At 46.6% G+C, this 21583-nt stretch overlaps 1 protein-coding gene across 6 annotated transcripts in view; it reads left to right on the forward strand.

The window, feature by feature from the left end:
- Dennd2a (DENN domain containing 2A) overlaps nucleotides 1-9624 on the forward strand; it is a 104297-nt gene extending 94673 nt beyond the window's left edge. For 5 of the 6 annotated variants that reach the window (XM_077109169.1, XM_076832573.2, XM_076832591.2 and 2 more), the window contains 6 exons: nucleotides 364-541; nucleotides 2359-2400; nucleotides 4598-4715; nucleotides 4979-5224; nucleotides 6853-6939; nucleotides 7996-9624. In XM_077109169.1, coding sequence (XP_076965284.1) covers nucleotides 364-541; nucleotides 2359-2400; nucleotides 4598-4715; nucleotides 4979-5224; nucleotides 6853-6939; nucleotides 7996-8027 — 703 coding nt within the window. In that variant the 3' untranslated portion in view covers nucleotides 8028-9624. The remainder of the gene's footprint in view (nucleotides 1-363; nucleotides 542-2358; nucleotides 2401-4597; nucleotides 4716-4978; nucleotides 5225-6852; nucleotides 6940-7995) is intronic. The other variant, XM_076832581.2, reaches the window with a different exon arrangement.
- Nucleotides 9625-21583: the final 11959 nt, after the last annotated feature.

Consider the following 21583-nt stretch of genomic DNA (forward strand, 5'->3'; position numbering starts at 1 on the left):
AACCCTTGGGGGACAGATCACATCCAAATAGTAGCAGTGATTTGGGGTTTTGTTTTGTTTGTATGATTTTCATCACAATTCTACAAGGGTGGATGTGGCTTTCACAGGGAAGCACACTCTTGGGTTGGTTATCTGGGCAGAGCATCAGCCCCTGCAGCTGTATCCTAAGGTCTTGTGCATAGGCTCAGAGCATCTCCAATCCCGGTGCTGGGACCGAGTGACTGGGTATTTGTAATCCCTGTGTGATGTTTCTAACCAGCATGCCTTGGGGAGAAGTCCAGAAGCTCCTCTCCAGCCTTCCATGAGGCTGCCTGTCCTCATCCTAGCTGAACCGGGCTTTCCTTCCCATCTTTCCCTCTGCAGCACCTTATCCAAGTGCTGTCATGCCATGGTGGCGCTCATCTACCCCTTCAGCTGGCAGCACACCTACATCCCCGTGCTGCCACCTGCAATGATCGACATCGCGTGCTCACCCACCCCCTTCCTCATTGGGCTGCTGTCCAGCTCGCTGCCGCTGCTCAGGGAGCTGCCACTGGAAGAGGTGAGCCCCAGCCCATCCCCAGTGGGGTGCACAGAGCCAGGGCGGGGGGTGGGGGGGGCAGTACTAGGAGGGCTGTGCCAGCGAGTGAAGGCTCTTCAGAGCCAGGAGTGTCGGGAGCAGGCAGAAAGCTGTCCAGCCACTGCTCCGCCCGTGACAGATCCTGGCTCAGGTCTGGTTTAGTCCACCCTCGGGTGGCTGCAAACACTGTTTTTCTTTCTAAATTAAATGACTGAGGTTGTGGGGTAGTTCAGTGGGAGAGCACTTGCCTAGCTTGTTGCCAGGCAGGCCCTGGGTTCAGTCCCCAGAACTGCAAAAAATAAAGTAAAATACAAATAAATAAAATGAAGGGTGGAGCAGCCATTGAGAAGGACAACTGTGAACAACCTAGCAAGCCATCAGCTCTGCCTTCAGACACAGCCATTTGTCCTGTCCCCCTCTTCCCTCCGACCCCCCAGTGCAAAGGGAGGAACAGACACAAAGAACTAGCAGTAACTGGAATGTGTTTTTTATTTTTTGTCGTACAAGGAATTGAACCTGTGGCACTCGACCACTGCACTACACCCCCAGCACTTTTTATTTTTTTTATTTTGAGGCAAGGTCTCACTAAGTTGCTTAGGGCCTCACTAAATTGCCAAAGCTGGCCTCAAAATTGTGATCCTCCTGCCTCAGCCTCCAAGTCCCTGAGATTATAGGCATGTGCCACCGTACCCAACTTCAAATGCATTTTTGATCTTATGACAAAACAGACAATGACTGTGCACCTATAAAAGGTCCTTTGTCATTTCAGTTAAAAAAACAACCTCCAGAACATTGCTAATGGTCAAACTCTGGGTTCTTAGATTGGTATCTCAGGAGGAAAGTGCTGCTTGGCACTTCTGGAGTTATTTAATCCCAACCCCTTTCTCTAAAGTGGCTACCCCTGTGTCCTGGGGACTTCCAGCAGTCAGAGACCAAACCTTAGGGGACTGAACAGTGCCATTCAGTCCTAAACCTAGTAGCATCTGTCTCTCTATTTTTCCCCAGGGCTCAAGATACTGGTCCTCTAATTGCCCAGGGTCCTAAAGGTAAAGGGCTTGTGCAGGTGCAGTGTGAGCTTTACATGGTTCATTTGGGCCCCAGAAGAGGGGTGTGTGGGACCACCCTCTGATCTGCAGCAGTTCTCTGAGCCCACCTGTATCTGGCTGTGGTTGGAAGACCATCCAGACTCCTTGTCTTCTTCCATCATAGCCAGTGGCCTCTACTAGGCTCAAGCAAAGGTCCCACTCACAGGGGCAGCACTTACCTACTAGGCCTCACTCCCCGCACCCTGGCCCTCGCACCCCACCCTGACCCTGAGGAGGCGGGGAGAAGATGCTTTGTCCTGAAAGCCTTAGCTAATGAAAGGCCGCTGCCTGCAGCTTGCTTGAATCCCTCTGCTTGCCTCTCCTGTTCCTTTGAGAGAAGTGACAAGATTCAGTGGACAATTGGGAAGAAAAAGACAGAAGCCCCAGGTGGGGAGTGGCAAAACTGAGAGGGACGGGAACAAGTGGGGGCCTTCAGCATCTTTTACCCACCTCAGTAACCAGCACACTTTAAAAAAGAACCCAGGAACTTCTGCCTTGGCCCATCAGAACCAGGCGGGAGCCATCAGGCAGCAGAGGGACTTGGTGGCTGCTTTCTCCCTGTCCACCATCTGTGGTGGCAGTCGCAACACCAGGAGGCCAGCATGGCCCACCCTTCACGCCAGATGCCTCTTAGCCAAGGAGGAAGAAGGCTGAGTCCACCTTTATCCCAGAGGCCCTGGTGACAATACTTGTCCCTTTTCCTCTGTCCCATAGGTCCTGGTGGTCGACCTCATCAACAGTCGGTTCCTCAGACAGGTGAGTTCGAGGGCCAGCCCCGCCTGCTGCTCCCTTTTTCTTACCTGTCTCTTCCTGGGGTTCAGCTCCCTAGCTTTGGGCAGGCTCTGTGGTGGGCCTGGGGTTGCTGGTGGAGCTGGACAACTAGACAGCCTCAGGCCAGGAGGCAAAAAGGAGGGTGATTCTGTGTGCTCTGACACGAAAAGATTTTCCAACATTCAGAATCAGGTGCAGTGGCACATGTCTAGTCTACAGTGACTCAGGAGGCTGAGACAGGAGCATCACAAGTTCAAAGCCAGCCTCAGCAATTTAACGAGACCCTGTGTCAAAATAAAAAAAGGGGCTGGGCATGTGGCTCAATAGTTGAATGCCCCTGGGTTCAATTCCTGGTACCAAAAAAAAAAAAAATCAGGACACAAATTATAAGCATTATTTTTATAGAAGGAAGATATATATGTGGGGTTTTTTTGTTTTTTTTTTTGTTTTTGTTTTTGTTTTTTGGAGAGAGAGAGAGAGAGAAAATTTAGTTCTCGGCGGACACAACATCTTTGTTGGTATTTGGTGCTGAGGACCGAACCCAGGCCGCACGCATGCCAGGCGAGCGCGCTACCACTTGAGCCACACCCCAGCCCTATATATGTGTTTTAAAAAGATTAAAAGGAAACCTATAAACATTAAAGTACAGATAAAATTTTTTTTGAAAATTGAAAGGAGGGTCTGGGGTGAAGCTCAATGGTAGACTGCTGTGCAAGGCCTTGGGTTCAGTTCCAACACTGCAAAAAGAAAGATGATTTTAAGAAAAACCTACTGACACATTAATGCTGATTTATTAGGAAGGGAGACTGAGAGACAAGTTATGAGTGATTTTAAATTGTTTTAATAAACTTTTGCATATTTCTTTATTTCTCTTTTTGTTATTGTTTGTGTGTACTAAGGATTGATTCCAGGGGTACTTTACCATTGATTTATCACTGAGCTACACCCCCAGGTCTTTTTCTTTCTCTTTTTTTTTTTTTTGAGACAGGGTCTCCCTGAGTTGACCAGACTGGCCTCTTGTGAGCCTCCTTCCTCTGCTTTCTGAGTCACTGAGATTACAGGCATGCACCACCACACCCAGCTTCACATATTTTCTGTAGCGATTTTAAATTACTTTCATTATCAGAGGAAAGCAGTGCACATTTATTTTCTTTTTATCATTTACTCAAGAAGTCTAACTCCCATTAGATCTTGCAAAGAATAACAAAGAAAGGCTGGGAATGGTGAGGAGGCTGAGGCAAGAGGATCACCAGTTTGAGGGGGGCTTCAGTAATTTAATAAGGCCTTGTCTCAAAATTTAAAAAAAAAAAAAGAAAATTAAAGGGGCTAGGGATGGGGGTCAGTGGTAAGTGCCCCCAAGTTCAATACCCAGTGCCATTTAAAATGGCAAAGCAATAATAAGTAATAATGACAGAGCCAGGCACCATGCCTCATGCCTGTAATCCCAGTGGCTCAGGAGGCTGAAGGAGGAGGATCTAGAGTTCAAAGCCAGCCTCATCAAAAGCAAGGTGCTAAGCAACTCAGTGAGACCCTGTCTCTAAATAAAATATAAAATAGGGCTGGAGATGTGGCTTAGTGGTCTAGTACCTGTGAGTTCAATCCCCAGTACCCACCCTGCAAAAAAAAAAAAAATGATGACAGAAAGTCTTCCTAGGCATTCTGATGGGTAGCTGTGAGCTTGGAGTAAGCACACTGAGGAAGAACTGAGTAGCGTCAATGCCTTTCATCGTTAGTTCATCTGCTTTCACTCGCAGAGGTCCCAGAGTTGACCCTCACTGAGGCTCTCCTGTCTGAGCCCAGATCACAAGGCCAGCTTTGGATCACACTGGTCTTTTGTACTGGACAGAATTCCCCCATGAACACAAGCTGCCCTACAGGGTGTGGACATTGGAAAATACCTATTGAGTGTCTGCGAAGTGCCAAGCAGTTGCACAAGAGAATTGTATGCTTTTAATCTTGGAGATGAGGCACATATTGATTAGTAGCCCATTTTACAAATGGAGGAGAAACTGAGGCTCACATAGCTTATAAAAAGTAGGATTGGAACTCAGACCTCAGGTGCTGGTTCCAAATCCTGTTCCTTCCACTAATCTGGGAAGTGAGCCAGCCTGCCCACCTATGGCCATTGTGTGGTGGCTCCCAGGAGCACCAGCTCAGTGGCCCGCCTGCTTCTGCTTTACAGATGGAGGACGAGGATTCCATCCTACCCCGGAAGCTTCAGGTGGCCCTGGAACACCTTCTGGAGCAGCGGAATGAGCTGGCCTGTGACAAGGATGGAGGGCCCCTGGACAGCACAGCTGGTAAAGGCAGCTCCCTCCACAACCACAGGGGCCTCAGAGCAGCTGCACAATGGGCTGCATTCCCCTGGGGAAATTTTTCCATCTCCCCCATTTGGGCACTAAAATATCTGTGTAAAGGGGGAAAGAAATGACTTAACGTTAGGTAACTTTTCCTAGATGACGGTTTGCCACAGCTAGCAATCACTTGGTCACTAATTGGCTTCACTCCGGCACTAGCATGGCCGTCTGTCTTCATTGCCTCTGGCCTTTCCCCTCCCTGCCAGGCCCTGATGCCAGCCCCCTGAACCAGGTGGTATCCGAAGCCTTTGTGCGCTTCTTCGTGGAGATCGTGGGCCACTACTCCTTGTTCCTGACGCCCGGGGAGCGCGAGGAGAGGACCCTGCATCGAGAGGCCTTCCGTAAAGCTGTCTCCTCCAAGAGCCTCCGCCGCTTCCTGGAGGTCTTCATGGAGACCCAGATGTTCCGGGGCTTCATCCAGGAGCGGGAGCTGCGCCGGCAGGATGCCAAAGGTTAGGGATTCTTCCGCATTGGGGCCAGTGAGCTGGAGATTCCAGAAGAGCAGGGAGGAGGGTCACGGGCCTGGGCACAGAGGCCAACAGCTTTCTGGCTCCCTCTGGCCTCCTAGGGGAGCTCCTTCACACGCCTCTGAGCTTGTGAAATCACCCCTCTGCCCCTCCCTGCCCCTCCCTCTCTTCTCTTGCCTCCCTCCTGGCCTTTTTTGTTTGTTTTTGTTTTTGGAACCAGGATTGAACTCTGGGGCACTCCACCACTGAACCACATCCCCAACCCTATTCTGTATTTTATTTAGAGACGGGTCTCACCGAGTTGCTTAGCACCTCACTTTTGCTGAGGCTGGCTTTGAACTCTAGATCCTCCTGCCTCAGCCTTCCCAGCTGCTAGGATTACAGACATGAGCCACCACACCTGGCCCCTCATAGCCTCTTGCAGAGCCACATTCCAGCGTCTGGCAAGGTCCCCTTCCTTTTCATTTGTCCTTCCTGATGAAACCCAGGAACACCCTCTCCTCCCCTGTTTTCAGGCTCCGCTCCCCTCCACTCTTCTTTTTGCCTACTCTCCACAGATGGGAAGGGGACAGTGGAAAGGGACCCACAGACCTGGGCAGTTTGTCCCTGCCTTTGTCTGCCTGGGTTCCACTGACTTCCAGGGAGAGAGGAGGGGAAACCATCCCAGTCTCTTTTGCACCTTGTCTTAAGCCCTCTGGGGAATCTAAAATCTAGAAATGCTTGCAGAGCAGTGGTAGATGGGATTTAAACCTGGGCAGGCAGGAAAGGGTGTTGCCTTCCCCAGGGACCCTGTGCAGCGAGCAGGGAAGGTTCAGGTGAGCACCTGGCGCCAGGCAAGGTGTACTCTGGTCTGTGTATTCAGAAACTGAGTAAAGCACCCAAGGCCTGCATCCCCACAGCCCTTTAACAGGAAAGGCAGAGCAGGCAGGTTTCAGGTGGTTCTGATAAGGGGTACCTGAAGGGAGAAGAAAATGGGTCAGAAAGTAGAAGTCACAGGACACACCCCAAGAAAGAGTTCTTTTAAATAGAAGACTACTGGGAACATGGAAATGTGTTCACAATTCACTGTGTGGTAAGAGAGGTGGGAGACAAAGGCTTAACAGGAATGTGGTAGGAAGCCCTGTCCCTAAAGAGTCCTCAGAAGGGCACAGCATGTGAGGTCAGAATACAGGGGCCCAGAGAGGCATGTCTAGCCTTCCTGAGGCCCCAGGCAGGCCCCATTCCCAGGGAACTGCACCACTTGGCCAGGGTCCCCATCGGGAAAGTATGAGGAAATGGGAGAATTTAGGAGCTCCTCCATCCCTGGTTCTTCTTTGAAACCGAGACCCTGGCACAGTGTAGGTGCTTGGAAGGTGTCTGTTGAGTAAAAATGGGATTTCATGTATGAGCTTGCTTTATAGCTTTCCAAAAACGGCTATTAATGTGCAAGGTTGGGCAATTGTAAGAGGCGGAAAAAAAAAAAAAACCTTATAAAACTCATGATTCAGAGCATGTTTATAGGATCAGCTTCATCTCAGAAGCAAGATTGCTCTTTCCTGTGGTGGGGAAGAAATGGGCTGGTGTGGAAGTGCAATGCAGAGGAACTAAAGTGGCTGGCCATCTCTTTTTGCCAGGTCTGTTTGAGGTCCGAGCCCAAGAGTATCTAGAGACACTCCCCAGCGGAGAGCACAGCGGTGTCAATAAGTTCCTGAAAGGACTGGGTAAGCCTGGGTCTCATCCCTGGAGCCAGAGCCTGTCCCTGAATAATCCAGAGCTCCACCACCCCCGCCTGGAGGGCAAAATGGTCATTTTAACCTCCTTTCCTAATCTGCCCCCAAAGTGGAGACCAAGGAAGCAAATCCCTCCTTTATTGCTCCCCACCCCCTGCTGTCTTGCTCTTCTTTCACTATTGTCACCTTCGCTCCTAGTCTTCTGGGGACAGAGCACTGTAGGAGGCAGCAGAGCAGCCTCCAGATGCCCCTGAAGTGGACAGGTAGGCAGGTGCAGGACTGCAGTTCCCCCGGCTCGGAGGCCCTTGCTGGGAAAGGGAGAATGAGGAGGAAGAGAGCAAAGGCGTTGAAGAGGGAGGTCCCAGGAGGCAGCCCCCAAGAGGGGCCTAGTAACTCCAGCTGCTGGAGTGTCCCTGGGTGGCTCCTGGGAAGTGTGCCACTCCAGGCTTCGTCATAACCACACCAGACACCAGCACCCTCTACAGCTCGGAGGGTCTTCCTTTCAGACCCCCAAGTTAGACTCCTGCCATCAGAGCAGCAGCAGGTACCTGAGAAGCCACAACTCTGAAAAGGGGGAACCCCCACCTCTCCAGAGCAAGGGGAGGCTCCGGATAGCACCATATATCATTTTCCCCCTTTTTTGCTGCACAGGGAATTGAACCTGGTGCTTTATCACTTACCTGCCCACCCTTTTTGTTTGTTTGTTTTTCTTTTTGTTTTTTAGTTGGAGATGGACACAATACCTTTATTTTATTTATTTATTTTATGTAGTGCTGAGAATCCAACTCAGTGCCTCTTCCGTGCTAGGCAAGCCACAACTCCAGCCCCCCACCCCTTTTCATTTTTTGAGACAAGGTCTTACTTAATTACTAACCATCTCACTAAATTGCCTGGGCTGGCCTTGAACCTGTGATTTTGTTGTCTCAGCTTCCCAGGTCGCTGGGATTTCAGACATGTGTCACCTAGCCCATACCTGGGGTGAAGAGGGGCAACGTGTAATTCACCTTTCTTTGTCCACCTGATGAATGTTCTCATTTTCTTTTTTAGGCAATAAAATGAAGTTTCTCCACAAGAAATAATCAACTCAACCTCAAGGGAAACTTCCTCCCAGTATGACCACCAGTTTTAAACACAGTTTCCAGTGGCCTTTCTGAAAGGTGGCCCCAGGTTGTCCCAGCACAGAATCCAGGGCAAGTGCAGCCACCAGCTGTCCGAGGCACTGCTCCTTCAGAACTGCCCTGCAAGGGAGCCACCCACATGCAAACATACTTGGTGGTTGGTTTTTGGATTTGGGCTTTTTAATCTCAATATTAAAAAAAAAAAAAAAAGAAAGAAAGAAAGAAAGAAAGAAAAGCATTCAGGTTTCCTTTTTATTATGCCAGGGCTAAGAAAATTCTGCCCTACTTTATCTCCCCCTGGGTCCGGAGGAGGGGAGGAGATGGGAAGGAGCAGCTACTGAGGAATAGGATCGGGTGTGCCAGGGAACAGGTGGGGGCTGCGAGGGGAGGACAGAGTGAGGACTGGTGACCCCTGCAGACAGGCGCACCCTGCAGACAGACGCCCCGGGTGCAGAATCTGCACTTTCTTGGGTTGAATGGAGTCCAGGCAGAAGGAGTGGCTCTTCCCAGCTGGTCAGTGATGCCACCTGGTGGCTGAGGCCACAGACCTCTGTCTTCCCAAAGGGACTTGACTCTTAATTGCCTTTTTTCTCTTAGAAGCCATAGAACCATCCACACTCATGCAGCCCATGACTTTAGGTGACACACAAAAAGAGGAAATCTTGTAAACTGTTAATAAAATGTTGTTGGGGTCCTAAAATTTATGCTATAGGGCTGGGAGGTAGCTAAGTGGCATAGTGTTTGCCTCACATATGTGAAGCCCTGAGTTCGATCCCCAGTTCCAAAAAAGAAGGAAAGACCCCAAGTAAAGTTTATGATTCTGTGTGGATCCCAGGCCACTAAGCTGTGTGAAGAGCTCCCATCTCATTTCAGGGACCCATCTCAGCCTAAATGACACTACTATGCAGGATAAATGGGAGGGGCTTTTGTCATTGATGTTGTAAACAAGAGCCAGGAGCAAGGTGGTGGGGATGACTTCCTTAGACTTACACAGCCAGAGATTTTTGTGTCCTGTGGACCAGAAGAGGCAGGGTCCAGGAGGAGCCACAGTCTGGGAGCTGTCCTGTGGTGGGCAGGAGGGAAGTAGCCCCATGTGCAGCACATGCAGATTCTCAGAGTGGTCCTCAGGGCCAGCCACCACCCCTGCATACCTATTGCTGGGTGCCCTCTGGATGCCAGGAAAATGAGGAAGAGTTGTTAACACCCATTCTGCATTAGATGTTCTTACTTCATCTGGAGTCAGGGCCATACCACTCCATACTTGAAGCCCAGGTGGTGCCACTATTTGTGTTTTCAAGGGAGAGGACCTGTAGTTACATCAGATTCCCAAAGATTTCCCCCAAATGGTAGGGACCAGGCTCTACAGAAAAATTAACCCAAGTAGGTAGGGAAGCTAGAATAAGATCTGAGTGTAGGAATTTGTATCTTAGCAAGCTCCTCAGATTTGTTAACTTTATTATTAGCAAAATTCTGTGTATTTTTATATTGCTCAGAAATTATCTCTTAACATTTTGGAATATACTTTCTTCTCTAACTTATTTTCTATTATTTGTTTACCTAAGACCTTCAGTGAATAAACATACATCTTTATCAATATTCCTAATGATTTGTAATACTCTATTTTATGGATATACTAAAAGCAGTCTCTGCAATCCTTTACTGTTTGTTGTTGTTGTTGCTGTTTGTTTCTTTTGTTTTTCAGTGCTGAGGATTATTCTAGGGCCTTGCATATGCAAGGCAAATGCTCTACCACTAAGCTACTTCCCTAGCTCTTTTTTTATTTATTTTATTAATTTTATTTTATTTCAGTACTGGGGATTGAAAGCAGGGGCACTCTACCACTGAGCCAGAGAGCTACATCTTGAGCCCTTTTTATTTTTATTCTGAGATAAGGTCTCACTAAATTACCCAGGTTTAGCCAGGAGCAGTGGCACAGGCCTGTAATCCCAAGGACTCTGGAGCCTGAGGCAAAGGATGCCAAGTTTGAGGCCAGCATCAGCAACTTAACCCTGAATCAAAAAATAAAAAGGGCTGGGAATGTAGCTCAGTGATAAAGCACCACTGAGTTCAATCCTCAGTTTAAAAAAAAAAAACCTAAGTTGCACAGGCTGGCCTCAAACTTTCCATCTTCCTGCCTCAGCCTTCCAAGTTGCTGGCATTACAGGTGAGCATTTTTGTTGTTCTTTTTAGATATATGACAGTATATCTAAACATATATGATATGTATGACAATAGAGTGTATTTTGACATACAGAGATAATTGTTCTAATTAGGTTGTACATGACGTAGAGTTTCACTGGTCTTGAATTCGTACATGAACAGTGGAAAGTTATGTCTGACTCATTATACTGTCTCCTATTCCCATCCCCACCTCAGATACCTTGTTTTTTAATGTCAAGTGCTGCCTAGGAGACCATACTAATAAACCTAAGGTTGCTTGGTGAGGATGAAGTCAAAACAAAGGGGGTTGGAGAGCTGAGGGACACTCCTCCAGGAAGCCTGACCAGCCTCCCTGTGTGACTGGACAGTGCATTCTCGCGTCCACCAGGTCTCTGTCTGTTCCCCCTGGCAGTGCTGAACAATCCTACTAAGTCCTTGAGCTTTAGCATTCTCCACCCCATCTCTTAAATTTTATTGGGGTGAAAGTAACATAACATAAAAATTAACCATTTTAAGGTGAGCAGTTCAGTGGCATTTACTGCATTCTCAGTGGGCCGTCACAACCTCTCTCATGTTCCAGAATGTTTTCTTTACCCCAAATGGAACTCACCCTGCTCAGAGCTCAGAGCTCAGCAGACTTGAGTGGACGGGAGGGGCTGATCCACAGAGGAGGAACTCTGGCCCGAGCAAAGATTAGAAAGGCAAAAGGCAGGTGAGCAGGGCCATTACTGCAGGCACCTGTCAAAGCCAATTAGCTATACTCTGTGGCTTGGCTGGTGACCACACCTTGGCCTCACCCAGCCGCTGAGTGGGGTTCAGCTGCCAACTTCTAAGTTCTTTCTGGCTACAATTAACAAAGACCTGGTGCCAGCTTCCTCAGCAACAGACCAAAGGGCAGTCTCGGCTTTGACAGCCCCAGGCTCCCTGCCTGCCTGGGTGTTACTCTCCTCTTCCTTCACCCAGCATAATTCCAGGAGAGCTGACAGTTAAGTCCTGCAACCAAACCTCTCAGTGGGCTGAGCCTCCCCCTGCACAGCTAATCCCTGTGTCCCACCGCCATTGTGGGCGGAATATGGACTGAGTTGTTTTTCTGGAGCCACTGAGACCCACCCGCACTCCCTGGCCAGCCTATGGACAGATAGGAAAAGGCTTATGCAATGGGGCTTTAGAGAAGGACAGGACAAGCCACCCTTCAGGACTCCAGCAGAGCAGCAGGCTGGAGCTGCTTCCCATCGGGCTCTTGAAGCTTCCCTTGGACCTCTGGGGCAAGGCTGCTCTCCCCTCCCTGCCGCACTTTGGCTTAAGGGAAAGCTCTGGGTGGAAGTTCCCCTACCCCTAGGCCCAGCACCCTGTACCCAAGTTGGGATCAGCTGTGTCAGGGTGACACTGTGAGGTGATCACTCTTCCCTTCAGCGTGCAGTCCCTTGGCCCATGTCCTGGGTTCTGGCCAGCCAGATACCCCTTATGGCTGGTAAAGACTGTGCTCTAGGAGTGAAGCCTCAAGATGGCCCATATCTCTAGCTACCTCTGAGGGAGAAAGTGAAGGAAGGGTCTGCCACACCAAGTAAGAGCCAGCTATCCTGCTCTTACAAGCCACAGCAAAATTAAAACAGGCCTGGGGCTGTGGCTCAGTGACAGAGCGCTTGCCTCGCATATGTGAGGTACTGGTTTCCATCCTTAGCACCACATAAAAATAAATAAAGATATTGTGCCCATGTATTACAAAAAATATTTTTAAAAAAATAAGACTAAGCCAGGCATGATGGAGCATGCCTATAAACATAGCCACTCAGAAGACTAAGGCATGAGGATTGCAAGTTTAAGGCCACCCTCAGCAATTTAGTGAGGCTCTAAGCAACTTGGCAAGACCCTGTCTCAAAAAATTTAAAAAAGGGGGCTAGGGGGGCTGGGGATGTGGCTCAAGCGGTAGTGCGCTCGCCTGGCATGTGTGCGGCCCGGGTTCGATCCTCAGCACCACATACAGACAAAGATGTTGTGTCCGCCAAATACTAAAAAATAAATATTTAAAAAAAAAAAGGGGGCTAGGATCATGGCTCAGTGGTAGAGCACTTGCCTGGTATGTGTGAGGCACTGGGTTTGATCCTCAGCACCGCAAATATATAAATAAATAAATAAAATAGAGGTCCAACAACAATTACAAAAATAAAAAGGACTGGGGATATACTTCAGTGGTAGAGCACTCCTGAGTTCAATCCTCAGTACAAAAGAAAAAAAAAGGTGAAAACATTAAAACTTTATGTCATGGATATATTACCACACACCCACACACACGCTCCACAATAATAGTGCAAAGGCCCTTCTATTGCAATGAGTTGCATGAACTCACCATGAATGCAGTTATGTGAACCTTGGGCATGTGTTACCCCACCTGGGCAGTTCTATAGGACAAAGGCTAGCTGCTTCCTCTGTGCAGGCTTTTCCTTCCATTCCACGCTATCTGTCCTAAGAGTACCTCCTAATAAATCTACATGCTAAACTTAAACGTTTCTCTCTTAAAACTTAGCTCTGTGGGACTGGGAATGTAGCTCAGTAGTAGAGTGCCTGCCTCTCTACATGCATGAGGCCCTGGGTTCAATCCCCAGCAATGCAAAAAAATAATAAAATAAAAACTTTAATTTTCTTCCTATTCCAGGACTGGTCTAGGGAACTGAAGGAATTCTTTAACCCCTCCCCTGAGGTTTGGGAATGATAAGTAGAACCTCAAGACAAAGTGCTTCCTACCAGGAAGCTCCATTGAATTTTGCTAAAACTTGGCCTCTGTCCCCTCCTTTCCCTGCTGTCAGGCTGGTCAGGTCAGCCCCTCCCTTGCCCCACCCAGACCCAGAACTCCATCTTCCCTTCCCACAAGGCCTCTCAGATAAGCTGCTGCAGAGAAACTGGCTGTGGTGATAACAATTCATGGTCCTGTCACCTGCTCTTGAGCTGTAACCCCCAAAGCAGGCTGAGACTGGTGGTAATGGGGAGGTCCCTGAGTTGAAGCTCTTACCAAACCCAGGACCTGAAGAAGTTCATCTCACGGAACAACCAATGGCCGAGAGATGAGTGCTAGGGAGACGGAAAGGTTTTCTTCAGCGGCCAGAGAATGGAGAAGAGGGAACTTTGCTCACAGATGTAGGGGTTGCAGATATAGAATACATAGGTGCGATCGGGAAGGGAGGGACGCTGACGGAGGGGAGGAATGTTCATGTCTTTTCTCAGAATAGGTGGAGAACACAAGTGCCACCCTATTTTGGGGTCTGGTGTTCTGACATGTGGCTGGTAGTTCTCTTTAGCCTTAAAGGTGGGGCAAGTCTAGGTCAAGTTAACCCTGTACTGCAGTTCTGGACAAGACATGGCTCAGCTGACCAGGTCCACATGCAAAACAGTAGTATCTGACCCAGGGTTAAGGTATCAAAGGACACAGACACAATAAATAGGAAAGCAGAGATGCCAAGCATTTTCATCCCATTTCAGTCACCCACGGGGACATCCGCAGGCCCAAGTGAAGAGTTACTGTTTTTAGCAAAAACAGCCTTCATGTCCCTGAAGAGTAACCTAGGCAACTATAAATGTCACACCGCCCAGGTCAGAGATGTAATCTACAGTAAAGCTAGTGGGCTTTGTGACTTTTAAGTCAACTAAGAGGAAATGGGTTTGGGGCTCTAGCCCAGTGGCAGAGTGCTTGCTGAGCAAGTGAAATTGTATTTAGGTTTTTCCCCAATAATAGGGTATGTCCTGAATATTATCCTCTGATTTATCATCCCCTCCTGACTCTCCTAACCCCAAGTAGGTCCCCAAACACTAGAACCTTCCTTTTCAGTTTATACTGCATATGGAAAATACTGATTATTCCTAATTAAGCCCCTGTTCTTGACCTCCAGGGCATTGCCCAGCTTGAACTCAGACCAGTCAAAGAGATCTTTTTTTTTTTTTCCCCTGGTGCTGGGGATTAAACCCAGAGCCTCACACATACTAGGCAAATGCTCTACCACTGAGCTACACCCAGATGAGATGAGAAAGCAATCATTTTAGAGTGATGAGAAGTTTTAGAATTCGATAGCAGTAATGGATGCAAAACAACTATGTGGCCCTGCTAAAAATCAACCAATTTTACTGGGCTGGGGATGTGGCTCAAGCGGTAGGGCGCTCGCCTGGCATGTATACGGCCCGGGTTCGATCCTCAGCACCACATACAAACAAAGATGTTGTGTCCGCCAAAAACTAAACAATAAAATATTTAAAAAAAAAAAAAATCAACCAATTTTACACTTTAAAAGGGTCATGCGCTGGGGTGTAGCTCAGTGATAGAGCATTTGCTTCGATGCATGAGGCCCTGGTTTCCATCCCCAGCACCCTTTCCACCAAAACACACACACTTGAACTTCGCAGCTAGTGATGTAGTTCAACACTAAAGTCCTCACTGGCATGCACAAAGCCCTGGATTTGATCCCCAGCACTGCAAAAATATATAAATGAGTGAACTTTATGGCATGTAAATTGTATCTTGGTTAAAAATAAAAGACAGGACTGGGGCTGGGGCTCAGTGGCAGAGCATTTCTCTAATCTGGGTAAGGCACTGTGTTCCATGCTTAGCACTGCATACAAAAATAAATAAAAGCATGCTCTCCATCTACAACTACAAATAATAATAATAATAAAATAATAAATTAAAGACATATTGTCCAGGTGGCACACACCTGTAGTCCCAGCTACTCAGGAGGCTGAGGACCTCTTGAGCCTAGGAATTTGAGGCCAGCCTGGGCAACATAGCAACACCCCTTCACAAAATAAATAAGCAAAAGATGACAGCAGCTTTGGACGATAAACAAGGAGAAGTAAATAAACCTCAGTGTATGAGATAAGCTAGGCTGGTAACTGCCCAGTTGCAGGATCAAACCCTTTGCAGGAGACTTGGGTGGTGCCCACACTCCAACACACTGAAACTGGTGGGGAAGGCCCATATCTCAGCTAGCAACTAATTGTGACAATGTAAATGTATTTTTACTGGGACAACTGGCTGCATCCTTCCAAAAAACCCTGCACTCCCTCCCCCGGGTTGGGTTTCTTCATGCTTTGTACTCAAATCCCAGCAGCATCCCCCTGATTAATCCTGTTTGTCCAGATACACAGAGCTGGCTTGCTTCCATTACATTTAAAAAAAAAAAAAAAAAATTTTTTTTTTTTAAGTTGTTAATGGACCTTTATTCATATGTGGTGCTCAGAATCAAACCCAGTGCCTCACACACGCTAGACAAGCGCTCTCCCACTGAATCAGAGCCCCAGCCCCATTACATTTTTTGAGTGTATGTGCCAGGGATTGAACCCAGGGGCGCTTAACTACCAAGACACATCCCCAGCCCTATTTTGCATTTTATTTAGACACAGGGTCTCACTCAGTTACTTAGGGCCTTGCTTAATTAATGAGGCTGGCTTTGAACTCATGATCCTCCTGCCTCAGCCTCCCAAGTGCTGGGATTACAGACGTGCACCACTGTGCCCACTCACTTCCATTACATTTTGCTGCAAATCAACTTTGCTTCCAGCCTGCGGAACTGGAACCAGCTCAAACAATTGGTCTTGACCACACCATTCTCTCATCCACAAGATCCCATCTATAAGTGCCTCACCTCCCTGAACTGGGAGTCACTACCAGGCTCCTGAAAGGGCGCATGCACTCTACAAAGGAGTCCAGAATAGCACTGTAGCCTCCTGCCTCTAGAGAGTGATTGACAGCCCAGCCCCCTGGCGCACGCCTATGACCCCAGAGGCTCTGGAGGCTGAGAGTTGAAAGCCAGCCTTAGCAAAAGCGAGGTACTAAGCAACTCAGTGAGCCCCTGTCTCTAAATTAAATACAAAAAAGGGCTGGGGATGCGTCTCAGTGGTCAAGTGCCCCTGCATTCAATCCCTGGTGCCCCAAAAAAGAGTGATCCACAAGCCGGAGTAGTTTTGTCACTTTTTCCCAATTCAAACCCATGGTGGCCTCTGCGTGGATGGGGAAGAGCCCCTCAGATGCTTTTGCACTGTTGTGGAAAGTGAAGGACAGGACTTGAGACAAGAGAGAGGCTCCCACTGCCCTGGAAGACCTGCAGAGCCAAGGATGGAGAGGACAGTGACACTGGAGGTGGGAGCCTGGCCATCTGTGCAGGCAAATGTCTTGAGGGTGGTTCTGGGGATGAAGCAGGTGGCACTCTACTGCTGAGTTACAGCCCCAGCCCTCTTTAATTTTTTTTTTTTTTTATTTTGAGACAGGATTCCCCTAAATTGCCCAAGCTGGCCTCAAACTTGTGATCCTCCCTTCTCAGCCTCTAGAGTTGCTGAGATTATTAGTGTGCACCACTATGACCAACTCCTTTTCAAATATTAAAAAAACTGGTTTGTTCTGAAGATTTTTCAAATTTTCCCTGATCCAAATGTCATTTGGGCTTGGTGTGGTTCAATCTCTAGTACCATGGACACACACACACACACACACACACACACACACACACACACACACAGCATTAGCTGGGCATGATCATGCACAACTGTAATCCCAATGACTAGGGAGACTGAGCAGGAGGACTGCAAGTTGGAAGCCAGCCAAGGCAATTTTGAGCGCTCATCTCAAAAAAAATAAATAAATAAAAGTTAGAAGAGTGAAAAGAGCATTCAAGGTGGTACATTCCTACAGTCCCTACTACTCAGGGGCCAAGGCAGGAGGATTTGCAAGTTCAAGGCCAGCCTCAGCAATTTAGTGAGACCTGTCTAAAAATAAAATTTTAAAAAATAAGGAAAAAATTTAAAAGCCTTAAAGGATTGAGGATGTGGTTCAGTGGCAGGGCACCTGCCTAGCAGCATGTGCAGGGACTTGGGTTTGTTCTGAGTACCACAACACACACACACACACACACACACACACACACACAATGTATCACCATTTCAAACCTACCAGATGATCAAAAATTGGTCAATTTTTAATTGAGATATAATTTACCTCACATACTATAAAATTTATTCTTTTTTTTTTTTTAGTTTTTAGTTTTTTAGATGTTGATAGACCTTTATTTATAGGTATGGCTGAGTGCCTCACACATGCCAAGCAAGTACACTACCGCTGAGCCCCAGGCCCAGCCCCCAAATTTACTCTTTTAAGATATACAATTTGGGGCTGGGCCTGGGGCTCAGTGGCAGAGTGCTGGCCTAGCATGCATGAGGCACTGGGTTCGATCCTCAGCACCACATAAAAATAAATAACTGCAAACAAAATTTTTTAAAAAAGATATACAATTTGGTGGGCTGTATTACAATCACAAAGTTGTACAACTGTCGACATTATTTAATTCTAGACCATTTCATTACTCCCAAAAGATTTCATCTCCTTTTCACTGATGTGACCCACAGCATGGCTGATAGCAGGGAGGAAGAGGAGCTTGGGGACACAGGGTGCTTTCTGGATGGGCACTCAGTTTGAAATGAGAGAATGGGGAGCCACAGGAGATGATGGGAGTGAAATAGAATAGCCATCGGGAAAAACTGACATATCCAAGTGACAGTCACCAAGCACACACCCCGTGACCCAGAAATTCCACTCCTAAGAATATATGCAAGTGCATACTTCTGTGCTCAAAATTGAAAAATTTCTCACAGGCATAGTCACAGCAGCATTATTTGCAATAGCCCTGAACCAAGAGTAATGGAATAAACAACAGTGAAATGTATAAGTAAAAGAATTATAAGCAGAAGTGGTATGACCACAACAGAAAGCTGTCCAACAGGAGAATAAACTAGCTGCGCATACCAGGATATTATGCCAAAGAAGCCAGAAACAGAGGCTAGATATAATTATGATTTCATTTAAATATTTTCTTTATTTTATTTTTATATGGTGCTACGGATCAAATCCAGCGCCTTACACATGCTAGCCAACCTCTGAGCCCCAACCCCAACCCATAACTTCATTATTTCTTTTCTTTCTTTTTTTTTTTTTTTAACATTTATTTTCTAGTTTTTGGCGGACACAACATCTTTGTATGTGGTGCTGAGGATCGAACCTGGGCCGCACGCATGCCAGACGAGCGCGCTACCGCTTGAGCCACATCCCCAGCCCCTAACTTCATTATTTCTAATGGCTGAGTAGAACTCCATGTGCATGTGTGTATAAGTGTATAAGTGTGTGTGTGTGTGTGTGTGTGTGTGTGTGTGTGTATAAAATACATATATGTATGTATCACAAATGTGAGATATATATGTGATATATATCACAAATTATTAATTCATTCATCAATTTATAGGCATCTGGGTTGGTTCCATAATTTAGCTGTTGTGAATTTTGCTGTTATAAACAATGATGTGGCTGTGTTGCTGTAGTATGCTGATTTTAGATTTTTTTGGAAAATACCCAGGAGGGGGACAGCAGGGTCATATAAAGGTTCCATCCCTAGTTTTTTGAGGAATCTTCATACTGCTTCCCAGAGTAGTTGAACTAGCCTGCAGTGCCACCAACAATGTCTAAGTATTCCTTTCTCCCCACAACCTTGCCAGCATTTATTGTCGTTTGTTTTTTTATTTTTTTATTTTATTTTAGTTTTTGGTACCAAGGATTGAATTCAGGAGCACTTAACCACTGAGACACACCCCCAGCCCTATTTTGTGTTTTATTTAGAGACAGGATCTTACTGAGTTGTTTGGCACCTCACTTTTTTTTTTTTTTTTTTTTTTTTTGGTGCTGGGGATTGAACCCAGGGTCTTGTGCATGCTAGGCAAGGCACCTCACTTTTGCTGAGGCTGGCTTTGAAGACACAATCCTCCTGTCTCAGCCTCCAGAGCCACCAGGATTACAGGCGTGCGCCACCACACTCGGCATCTGTCTAGTTCTTTTACCCATTCATTGATTGTTTTTTTTTTTTTTTTAATTTTTATTTTTTGTTACTAAGTTTTTTGAGTTCTTTGTATATTCTGGATAATAATCCCCTATTGGCAGAGTAGCTGGCCAATTTTCTCCGATTCTGTATGCTCTCTCTTCATGCTCTTGTGTCCTTAGTTGTGCAGAAGCTTTTTAGTTTCATGCCATCCCACTTTTTTTTTTTTTTTCCCAAATTGTTTTTTGTAGCTGTGGATGGGCCAGCTGCCTTTATTTTATTTTTTCATTTATTTATTTATTTTTAGTTTTAGGTGGACACAATATCTTCATTTTATTTTTATTTGGTGCTGAGAATCCAACCCAGTGCCTCACGCATGCTAGGCAGGTGCTCTACCACTGAGCCCCAGCCCCAGCCCTGGGGTCCCACTTATTGATTAATGGTTTCATTTCTTGTACTTTGGGGGTCTTATTAAGGAAGTCTGTGCCAACACCTATATGATAGAGTGTTGACCTTATGTTTTCTTCCATAAATTATAAGGTTTCTAGTCTAATTCCTTAGTTTTTGATCCATTTCAATTTGAGTTTTGTGCTGGGTGAAAAGAGTCTAATTTAATTTTTCTATATATAGCTATCCAATTATCCCAGCACTATTTGTTAAAAAGCTGTCCTTCCTGTAAGATATATTTTTAGAATCTTTGTCAAATATCAGACAGCTGGCTATAGGGTTGTGAATTTGTCTCTGTGACTTCTATTCTGTTCCATTGCTCTTCAGGTCTATTTTGGTGCCATCTTGCTAAATTGATTAGGGCCTTGCTAAATTCCTGAGGCTGGCCTCCAATTTGTGATTCTCCTGCCTCAGTCTCTTGAGTTGCTGGGATTACAGTCATGTGCCACTGCACCTGGCTTAGAGGAAGGAGTATTTTCAGGGTACACAGGCCAAGGCTTCAGAGATGCGGTAATGTTCTCCTCTTGATGTTAGTGGGAGTTATCCAATGTGTGTTTTTGCAGGAAGGAAAACCTTTCCCTCTACTCTCTTCAGTTCAGTGACTGAGAGCCTCCAAATTAGTTTAACAAAAAAGACAAATTAAGCTGGCTCAGTGGCACATACCTGTAGTCCCAGTAGCTCCTGAGACAGGAGGATTGCAAGTTCAAAGCCAACCTCAGCAATGGCAAGGTGCTAAGCAACTCAGTGAGACCCTGTCTCTAAATAAAATAAAAAAGAGGGCTGGGGATGTGGCTCATGATCAAGTGCCTCTGAGTTCAATGCCTGGTACCAAAAAAAAAAGACAGATTAACCAGAAAAAAAAAAATGTAAGAGTATTTATCAATACACATTAGACTTCTCAGAAAAGAAGTGAAATTCAAGAAAGCATTTTGACATAGGGTCTTTTTAAAATTTTTTTTTCTTAGGTGTCAATGGACCTTTATTTTTATTTATTTGTATGGGGTGTTGAGAATCAAACCCAGTGCTTCATACATGCTAGGAAAGCTCTACCACTGAGCCACAACCCCAGCCCATTGACCTAGGGTCTTATACACTAGTTTAACCAAAGAAAGGAAGTTGGGACTTAAAGACTTGATTAATTGTGAGGAAGTGATTAAGAATATGAGGAAAACTAGTGGAGATTTGAGTTATTTTCATAAGTTTTGTTTATGCAGACTCATCCTGTGGCCCACTCTGTCTCTGGTGATAAGAGTTCTCTCTTCTTTCTGGCAGGAGAGTCAGGGACCTTTCACAAGGAAAAATTCATGCCCTGCTTTAATGGATAAAGAGCTGGCATGGTGAAACTTGCCTGTAATCCCAGCAGCTCGGAAGACTGAGACAGGAGAATCACAAGTTCAAAGCCAGCTGGGGAATGAGGCTCAGGGGTAACTCACCCCGAGGTTCAATCCCAAGTTTAAAAAAAAATAAAAAGAGCTGTGTAAGAAGAGGGCGGGGACAACGAAGTAGCTATTGCCCCTTATCCCAAAGCGGCAGACCTTAAAGTCAGGGTGCACCTCAGCTTAATGTCTTTTTTGGTGTGTTCAATTTGGGGGATTGAAACCAGGGGCTCATGCAAGTAGCTCGACTAGGGAGCCACATCCCCAGCCCTCAGTGGCTGTTTATAGCCTCTGGGCCCCTGATCTGGAAGCTGACTATAATGTGGTGAGCTGCTGGATCTGTCTTCCTGATACGCAGCCGCGCTTCTCCTGCAACTCTGGCTTATTCAGGCTTCAACACAGACCAGGCCCTGTGCCACGTGCACCTTATCTGTGGCAAACACTCTGTAAAGCCATTTCCGTATATGTATGTACATATATGTGTATATGTTTAAGGTACTGAAATATACATAACTACATTTACCATGTCAACTATGTTTAAAGGTCCAGGACGATAGTCATGCATTCATATCAGGCAATTAGCCTAATAGTCACCCTCCATCAAGGCACAGCGCTAGCCAAGCATGGTAGCACACCCCTGTCATCCCAGTGGCTCAGGAGGCTAAGGTAGGAAGATCACAAATTGGAGGTCAGGGGC

The sequence above is a fragment of the Callospermophilus lateralis genome, chromosome 1, assembly GCF_048772815.1.
Source record: "Callospermophilus lateralis isolate mCalLat2 chromosome 1, mCalLat2.hap1, whole genome shotgun sequence".
Lineage (NCBI taxonomy): Eukaryota > Metazoa > Chordata > Mammalia > Rodentia > Sciuridae > Callospermophilus > Callospermophilus lateralis.